This window comes from Propithecus coquereli, unplaced genomic scaffold (genome assembly GCF_000956105.1).
Source record: "Propithecus coquereli isolate 6110/MARCELLA unplaced genomic scaffold, Pcoq_1.0 Scaffold92, whole genome shotgun sequence".
Lineage (NCBI taxonomy): Eukaryota > Metazoa > Chordata > Mammalia > Primates > Indriidae > Propithecus > Propithecus coquereli.
Genome location: NW_012155507.1, coordinates 5453812 through 5464078, shown reverse-complemented (window position 1 = coordinate 5464078; position 10267 = coordinate 5453812). Strand labels below are relative to the sequence as shown.

The following is a 10267-nucleotide window of genomic DNA, read 5'->3' as shown; positions in this document are numbered from 1 at the left end:
ATATTCCATTTTATTAGTTTCCTTTTTATTTATTTTTTAAAATTTTAACTTTCTGTATTTTTTCGAAACTAGATCTCGCTCTGTCACTCAGAGTGGAGTGCAGTGGTGTGATCACAGCTCACTGCAACCACCAAATCCCAGGCTCAAGTGATCTTCCTGCCTCAGCCTCCCAAGTAGCTGGGACTACAAGGCATGCACTACCATACCCAGATAATTTAAAAATTTTTTTGGTAGAGATGAGGTCTCGCTATATTGCCCAGGCTGATCTTGAACTCCCAGCCTCAAGTGATTCTCCCACCTCGGCCTCCGGGAGTGCTGGCATTATGGGCATGATCCACCAAGCCCACCTTCTTTTAATTTTTATGCCTCACATTTCCTCTATAATATTTTGTTCTAATTAGTTAAATACATTAATATTTTTTTCTGATGTCTTTCACTTTTAACATCAGTGTCTTAGTCCATTGGGGCTGTTATTTTTAAAATAACATAAACTGAAGTAACTCAAACAGCAGAAGTTTATTTCTCAACAATTCAGGAGCCTGGGAAGTCCAAAATGAAGGTGCCTACAAATTCAGTGTCTGGTGAGAGCCTGCTTTCTGGTTTATAGATGGCACTCTCTCACTGTGTCCTCACCTGGTAAAAGGGGCAAGGCAGCTCTCTGGTACCTCCTGTATAAGGGCACTAATCCTATTTATGAGTACATTGCCCTCATGACCTAATCACTTTCTAAAGGCTATACTTCCCAATACTATCACATTGCTGATTAGAGTTCAACATAGGAAGTTTGAGGTAACAGCCATTCAGCCCATAGCCATCAGAAATCTCAGCTTATAGCCACAGCTAATTAGGCTATTCTATTTTTGTCCAGTCTGTAGGGTTTTTGTTTAACTTTTTGGCTCATCAAAATTTTTAATAGAATATGATAGTTTAGCTTTATATTTAATTCTTTTATTCATGTTAAAAAATGAACATTTTCCTTATTTTTGTGTTGCTTATGGTTTGTCATATATTAAGATTGTACCTCTATGCCATCTGTTTTTCTGTTTCCGAATGTATTTTCCCCCTGAAAGGGAATGTCTATAGTATCTCCATTGATTTCCCTGAATCTTCTCGCCACTTCCAGTTTATTATGTGTATTCCCATTTGTTACCTTTCTAAAACCAAACTGGATTGAGGAAGTCCCCTCTTTAGAAACTTTCAAGGGTTCTTTTTTAATCTAAAAGTTCTAGCCCAGATTTCCTTATGGCATACTTTATATTTTCTAGCCGTAGTAAGTACTGTGCCCCCAGGCTGGCCTTTTTGTTTTTCTTGTTGTCTGGAATAGTTTTCTTTTCTTCCCTTTCATATCAAATAGTACTGAGGTGAATCAAATCTCACTCTTCTGAAAAACATTCTCAGACACTGTCTCCTTCTCCTTTCCCATGTGTTTCTTACTCTTATCTTCCCATTACAGTGCTTAGCATATTGTATTATTATTACATATATGTCCGACTTAGATTCTCAATTGTTAATTCCTTGATGAAGGATCATGTATTATTTTTTTTTGCATCCCCAGGATATACCTATCTTAAATAATTATAAGTGAGAGTCAATAAATAAAAGACTGGCTATTGGTTTAAAAATAGTTCTTGGGTGTGGTGGTACACACCTGTAGTCTCAGCTGCTTGGGAGGCTTAAGCAGGAGGATTGCTTGAACCAGGATTTTGAGGCCAGCCTGGGCAACATAGCAAGACCTAACCAATCTCTTAAAAAAAAAAAGATTGAAAAGGGGGGCATAACCACAAATAAACTAGAGATTTAAAAAAATAGTTCTTATATATTTTAAGAAAGGAGAAAGTATGTGTACACCCCCTAATTATAATAGACATTGAATTTTCTTGAATAAGTTCTCAACATACTATTTGATTAAAAAATCTAAACATATTTCAATATGATAGGTTGCATTATTTTTATTATAGAAGACTTGTATTCTTCTGCAATAAAATACAGTGTAGACTGTACTTGATCTTCATGAATTACTTTTTAATGTTTTATGGTAGTCTCTTTGTAAGATTTCATTACGTATTTTTGTGTCTTTATTGATAAGAGTAGCCATTGTTCCAGTTATAATTGATGCATAACAAACCACCCCACACTTATGATGTGAAACAATTACCATTTTATTATGTTTAATGATTCAGGTCTGGAATTCAGACAGAACTAGGTAGGGATGACTTATCTCTGCTCCATAATGGCTGGGGCTTTAGCTGGAGCTGCTTGGATGCCTGGTGCTAACACAGTTAGGGACTATAATCATCTGGAATCTTCTTTACTCGTGTTTGCTGCCTAGTCTGTAGTAACTCAAAGGCTGGGCTCAGCCAGAGATATTACCTGGAGTACCTACAAATGGCCTTTCTATGTGGCTTGGTCTTCTTACAGTGTGGCTTTTGGGTTGAGAGAGAGTGTCCTGAGAGGTAGTGTCCAGTTAGCTAGTGCTCCAAGAGACCAATGCAGATGCTGCATGGCCATCTATGACCCAATTTTGAAAGCACTCTGTTCTAGAGAAGGAGACATAGACTTACTTACTGGGAAGCAATGTGAAAAAAATTAGGGCCATTTTTAAAAATCATCACAGTCCCATGATATATTCTCTTGCTATTTTATTGCCTATATCATATTTGGGAAGAATCTTAAACATGTTTCTTTTATAAATTATGTTGGTTAACATAAATAAGATGTTGTAAAATACAGAAAAGGATTCAAATGTAGCAATTAAGTAAAGTTTTAGAATAATTCCAGTCAGTCTATTTGAGCCAGGTAATTTTTAGATACTATTTCCTTAATTTTTCCTTATTGTGTAATCATATTATCCTTTTTGTACATTAAATTCTAGACGTTTTAGTCATTGTACCTATGTTCCATATTTATTGGTGTATAACTTGCAAACATTCTCCCCTTCTGACCCTTTGTTTTTTACATTAGCTGTTGTTTATCCTCCAGAGTTTATTGATTTGCTTTATTGAAAAATTGGTTTTTTAATCAGTTTTGTGGTTGCCCTTTCTGTCCCCAAAGGAATATAATAACTACTTTTATTTTTTAGTTCTGTCCTATTTTTCAAAAAAATAACTCCGGGAATACATTTCACATATTATAAAATTCACCCTTTACAAGTGTAAATTCAGTGGTTTTTTAGTACATTCACAGAGTTATATAGTCACCATCACAATCTAATTTTAGTCTCTTGTCTTTTGAGATGGGGTCTCACTGTGCTCAGGCTGGTGTTGAACCCCTGAGCTGCAGCTATCGTCCCGCTTCAGCCTCCCAGAAAGCTAGGTTTACAGGCGTGAGCCACCGCGCCCAGCCAATACAATCTAATTTTAGAATATTTTCAATATCCCAGAGAGAAACTTCATGCACTTCAGCACTCGTGTCCTCATCCCCAGCTCTAGGTCACCACTGATCTGCTTTCTATAACCTTGCCTATTGTGGGTATTTCATATAAACGAAATCATATAGTATGTGGTTATTTATGAGTGGTTTCTTTGACTTAGTATAGTATTATCAAGGTTCATCCGTGTTGAGGCTTGTATTATAACTTTATTTCTTTTTATTGTCAAAGAATTGTCTGTTGTATGGATATACCACATTTTTTTTTATCTGTTCATCTCTCGATGCACATTTGGGTTGTTTCTACTTTTTGGCTATTGTCAGTAATGAATGCTGTTTTGAATATTCTTGTATAAGCTTTTGGTTTGACATACATTTTCATTTCCCTTGGGTGATGTATATGTGGAGTTGAACTGCAGTGTGGTAACTCTATATTTAACCTTTTGAGGAGCTGCCAAACTGTTTTTCCAAAGTGGCTGCGCCATGTTTTATATTCCCACCAGCAGTGTTTGAGCATTCTGTTTCTGCACAACTTTGCCAATGCTTGTTGTTGTCTGTATTTTTTATGATAGCCATCCTAGTGTGTGTGAAGTCATATTTCATTGTGGTTTTGATTTGTATTTTCTTAATGGCTAATGACTTTTAGCATCTTTTCACGTGCTTATTGGCTATTTGTGTATCTTCTTTATTGAACTGTTTATTCTGATCCATTGCCATATTTTTAATTGGGTTGTTTGGCTTCTTTGTTTAAATTTACTGAGTTGTAAGAGTTTTTATTATTCTAGGCACAAATCCCTTATCAGATCTATGATTTGCTAATATTTTATCCCATTTTGTGAGTTGTGTTTTTACTTTCTTGATGAAATCCTTTGAAGTACAAAAGGCTTTAATTTTTAATAAGTTGAATTCATTTTTTCTTTTGTTGCTTGTGCTTTTGGATGAGTAGTAACTAGTAAGAATTTGCTAAATACCAGGTTACAAAGATATACTTGTTTTCTCCTAAGAGTTTTATAATTTTAGCTTTTACATTTTGATCTTTGATCCATTTGAGTTGAGTATTATGTGTATGGTGTGAGGTAGACTCCAACTTTATTCTTTTTTTTTTTTTTTTTTTTTTGAGACAGAGTCTCGCTCCGTTGCCCAGGCTAGAGTGCCCGTGGCATCAGCCTAGCTCACAGAAACCTCAAACTCCTGGGCTCAAGCAATCCTTCCGCTTCAGCCTCCCGAGCAGCTGGGACTACAGGCATGTGCCACCATGCCTGGCTAGAACTTTATTGTTTTGCATGAGGATATATAGTTGTCCCAGCACCATTTTTTTGTAAAGACTCTACTTTCCCCATCGAATTGTCTTGGCGTTCATGTTGAGAACAAATAACCATCACTATAAGGGTTTATTTCTGGACTCTCAATTTTATTCCATTGATTTACATGTCTGTTCTTATGCCAGTGCTACATTGTCTTGATTAATATAGCTTTGTAGTAAGTTCTGAAATTGTGAAATTTGAGTCTTTCACCTTTTTTTTTCAAGATTGATTTCACTATTCAGGGTCCCTTGTATTACCATAAGAATTTTAGGATCAACTTTTTAATTTCTGTGAAGAATCCAGCTCAGATTTTGATAGGGCTTGCTCTGAATCTGTGGATTAATCCAGGAATATTGGTATCTAACATTATTAGAACTGTCTTACTTTCTTTTGACCTTTATTTAGACCTTTTTTTGCCTTTCTTATTAATATGGGACTATTGCTGACCGTTGAACAAAATTCTGTTATTTTGTTCTGTATTTCCTCATTAACCTGGGTATTCACTTAAAATTTTTTAAAATTTTGATTACATTGCAGTTTTAATATTTAAATATTTATTATAATATTTTAGCCAATGAGAGACATGAATGTGGCTTTTAATATTTTCTAGGATGTGTTTAATGTCACTAAGAAATAATAAGTAATTACACTTCATAGAATTAAGTTCCATAGTTTTCAGATTCCTTTTAATGCAAAATAATCATTTTGAGCTATCAGGAAATTGGATTTGATTCTTTTTCATTGTTAAAATTGTAATTTAAATTTTAATATATAAGTACATATATTAATTTAAAGCAATGTGATACTATATAATGTTAATTTTTACGACTTTTATCAGACTTAATTGATTCTGAGAACATTAGAAAAAGCTAATGATTTTATTTTTTTCCCTCTGCCATAGTCGGTGGTAGATGATTGGATAGAATCATACAAGCATGACCGAGATATAGCACTTCTTGACCTTATCAACTTTTTTATTCAGTGTTCAGGCTGTAAAGGTAAGATATGTTTATTTTGGAGGCAGAATATCTCAAATAGTCACTTCTTTCTTTGTTCCATCTAAAGAGATGTTAACACTTTACATGGAAAATAATGCTAAGGTATTGAATTATTTGCGTTATATCTGTACAAAATGTATAAGGAAAAAAGAGCAAAGAACAAAGTAAGAAACAGAGTCTGTTGACAAAGATGTATTCATATGTGAAAGTTATCTAAAAACGTAGTAGTTTATAATTGTTATGTTACTTTTATTAGATATATTTCCTACTTTCAGCATCTGGTTTTAAGAACAAAGAAATGGATTAAGAAGGGATGAGGAAGATAATGAAGATATACAGGTTCAAATGGCAGGGAATTGTAAAGTGTAGGGAATTAAAAAGTGCCATGAATAACAGTAAGTAAGTAAGTAAGTAGGTAAGTAAGTAAGTTAAGTTAAGTTAAGTAAGGTATTGATGAAATTGCCAGTTCTTCTAAAAGGCAGAGAAATTTTACATTGGGTAGCGGGGTGTTAGATTCTTTGCAAATAGAAGATCGAGTACAGAACAACTGAATAGGCGCCAGAAGTAATTTGATGAGTTGAAATTTTAGGTTTTATCTTCACTCTTCCCTTTTTGTAGTATAGTACCATCAGTTTGAGTTTCTTAATTAGGCTTCTGAATTATAGTCTTAAAACAAGGCCACAAAGAATATTTCCTCTATTAGATTCATTCCTTTTCTGGCATTAATTTGTTTATAAGATAAGAGCTTGCTGACTCAACATTTGGATATACCTTGTTACAAAGCAGGTTGTCAAGATTTCTAAAAATTTAAGGTGTTGAAAACTTAAATTGTCACATATATTTGAATATCGCCATTATATTTGGAATCAAGCAATCTCTATAAAGGGGAATTTACCTTATAATCAAAGTTAAGGTCATTAGGTACTTATGAACAAGAAATTATTTTGACAGAATTAAATTTTTCCTGTGAACTCAGGGTGGTGGTTATGAGCATAAGTTATGTTATTGTAATACAATGATGATTTGGAGGGCTGTTGAAGCATGCAGGGATGTTTGGCCCCACATCGAATGGCTCCAGACTGCTCCGTTGGTGATTTTGCCACCAATGCTATTTCCTTGTTTTTTCTAGCTGTCACTTTTCAATTTACCAGTTTTTAGCAGTCTTGCTTCACGTCTCCCATGTTTTTACGGCAGTGGGCTCTGGCCTAGTGTTCTAATGGTGGCTTCACACCTGCCTCAGGAATTAAATGCATAGAGTTTGTGACAGCTACTTTCTTTTCTGCTCTGATGTCATTTTCTGCTCATTTTTGTCTCTGGTTGTCATGTGGTTTATGAGAAGGGGAGGAGCTTTAGAAATGGGGCATTGTCAAAATGTATACAATATGTTTGCTGTGAGATTTATTTATATGTAAATGTTTATTTCATAGAAATTGTTTCAGAGATTGAGTTACTTTTGCTTCTTTAGCGTTGCTAAGTGTACAATATTTGAGTATAAAGTATGGTAAAGTTTTGAAGAGATATATGTGATTCTAGATTAAAAGGAAAAGCCCTTCAACAGGTTTTTGAGAGAGTGTTTCTTGAGCCAAAGAAATAGTGCTTCCTTCTGAATTTGTCAGTTTTTTAAAAACAATTATTTGTTTCTTTAAGGTTGTGATAAGTAAGGACTCTTCCAGGGCACCATTAGATACTGATCTCACCTATGGGGGGGCAGCATGATTTAGGCGAATAATTTCAGAGAAAATTTTTTTTTTTTGGAGAAATTATTTAATTTCTCTTAAGCGTTAGTTTCCTCATCTATGAAACAGGGATTATACAGCTATGTGTACACACACATGCACACAAATGTATGCATATACAAAATATAGCTCTGGTCAATTGAAAATATATATTAGTTATATCTAATTCTTATTTATAAATCTCATCTTCCTGTACCAAGACATTCTTCTTTTAGATGTTACTATATTTACGATATTCCTGGTGATTAGACTGGTAAGCAAATAAATAATCCAGCAATAAAAATACGGTGTTTTAAGAGTCCATTTTTTACATTTATTCTTTCTTCTCCCTCCCTCCTCCAGCTTTTTTGGTAAATATGATGCCCCATCCGTGAAAGTTCATGTACATCTTCTTCCTGCATTGTCTCCTAACATAACTTTTTTCTAGAAATTCCTTTTATGATGTCTGATCTCCACCTGGCTGATTTTTACTATTTCTACTGTGTACCCTTTTTTTCCTCCCCCCTCATATCCTCCTTTAAGATTCTAAAGCTCCTTATTAAATTGTTTCTCTTTGAAATAGCTCTTGATTCCCTAACATATGTGGGGGGTTTTTTGAGGGGGCAGTCTGAACTATAGTATTTCTTGGCATTGCCACTCATCAGGGCATTTATTATGTACTATCTTTAATACTTTATTTCTTTTTCTTTCTGTTTTTTTCCAGAATATTACGGGGGTACAAACGTTTTGGTTACATAAATTGCTTTTGTACCATTCGAGTCAAAGTTAAAAGTATGACCATCCTCCAGATAGTGTGCATTGTATCCATTAGGTGTGAATTTGCCCATCCCCTCCTCCCCCTCCTACCTGCTTTCTTTCTATTATTATTTATTTTTAACTTCCAACTAGATTACAGGCTTCAAGAGGGGTGGGAACTACAAGTAACTGCCCTTTTAGAGGATGTTAGGATACACACAACAGGGCTTAATAAAGAAGCCTGGCTAAAGTGAACTCTATTACTCTTTTCTCTATCTTCAGGTTCACCCTCAAGGTTTTAAATGTTATCCTGGATGCTGTATCACCCTTGATGACACATATTTTATGTCAATAGGGCAAAGCCCCAGTATAAACATTATAGCATGAGTAATGCAAGTCAAGTAGAAATGACTAAAATTAATTTTGCTAGGAAGAAAGATAGCTGTCAGAAGAGTGGGGCTGTTTTCTTGTGCATGTCAAGAGTAGCATTTGTTTGTGCTTTATTTATAGATTTGAGTATCATGGTAAAGATCATAGGATGAAGAAGTATGCCTTTATTGTGTGACTGTAGACTTCCTAGTGTTAGAGAGTGACTTAGAAGTTCTCTTTATTTTTTTCATCACACCATTTGTTAACTTCTGACACTTACAAATTTCAGGAGTTGTCACAGCAGAAATGTTTAGACATATGCAGAACTCTGAGATAATTCGAAAAATGACTGAAGAATTTGATGAGGTAAATTATTACTCTGTATTTTCATAATTTTATGCATGTTGATTTTGACTTACTCTCTAAAGTATTCTTGAATTCTAAGTATTAGTGCTGTAGATAAGAGCTTTAGCATATTAGGTTTAATCAAATGATGGCTGTGTGACCTTGGGCAAGTTGTCTTAGTATCAGATTCATCATGTAAAAATGGGATAATAATACTTTTCTCATATGGCTGTTATGAAGATTGAATTGAGTAATGTTTGAAAATTGCTCAGCATTTTACAATTCCTGGAACATAGCAAGAACTTATTAAATGGTAGCTATTATTATTGTCGAAAATTAAAATTTCAAGGGAGAATATAATAGAACATAACATCCTGGAATGTTGTAAAAGGAAGATTTGCACAGTATTTGGGGAACCAGGTAGCTTAGGCAGAGGAATATATAAATTATTTTATTGTTTAAAACTTCCTTTATGTTTTAACTATGAGTAATAAGAACAAAAAGTATTAAGCAGTACTTTAGACCAAGTTGATTTCTCCTCCCCTCCCCTTACCTCCCTAGGGCTGTACTCAGTTGATACTTTATCACAGTGATCTCTTTGAAGTTTTGTTACCAATAAAAACGGGTAGATTTGCTAGAAGGTATCCTCCTTGGAGGAAGCGATTTTTGTTTGGTTCACAGCTGTATTCCAGTACCAGTAGTTTTACTCTTCTAAAACTTTTCACTATGAATTTTCAAGTAGAAAACCTTGTCTTAGTTTGAGTTTTATTTGGTCATGTTTTTCTTGCTTACTCTGATGAAGGCGCTTTTAGCTATCGTTCTAAAAGATAGATGAGTTGTTAAAATGACTTTGATAATCACTAAGTGCTATTAATCAGTCCCCAAGTAGTTGAGAGGTAATTATGAGTAATGATATTTTTAACCTTTTAATATTAAATGTTTTATTGAGAACCTTTTTACTAAAAAGAAACAACTATTTGAGATAATCACCCTGAAATATGATTTGAAATGTCAGCAAACCAAGTCCCTAACAACAATTAAGATGATATATTTCAATATAGTCACTAAATGAGCTAATGAGAAAATATAAAGAAAACCTTTTTGTGGAGTATTAGGACCCTATTCTCAGATGAGACACAGTTCAACTTATATGGAATGACTTAAAATTAAAACAAATGCTCTAATGACAACAGTTAATTGTTAAAAACTTACTAAACTGTGCTGATAAAATTACTTCTGTACGATATTGGTCTCTGCTTTTTTTTTTTTTTTTTGAGACAGAGGCTCACTGTGTTGCCTGGGCTAGAGTGCCATGGCATCGGCCTAGCTCACAGCAACCTCAAACTCCTGGGCTCAAGTGATCCTTCTGCCTCAGCCTCCCAAGTAGCTGGGACTACAGGCATGCGCCACCATT

General features: G+C 34.4%; 1 protein-coding gene across 1 annotated transcript in view; it reads left to right on the top strand.

The window, feature by feature from the left end:
* The window catches only part of STAG2 (stromal antigen 2), a 135421-nt gene that overhangs the window by 62186 nt on the left and 62968 nt on the right, over positions 1-10267 (top strand). Inside the window, exons 4-5 of the mRNA XM_012664830.1 lie at positions 5572-5668; positions 8798-8874. Of these exons, the coding sequence (XP_012520284.1) occupies positions 5572-5668; positions 8798-8874 (174 nt within the window). The remainder of the gene's footprint in view (positions 1-5571; positions 5669-8797; positions 8875-10267) is intronic.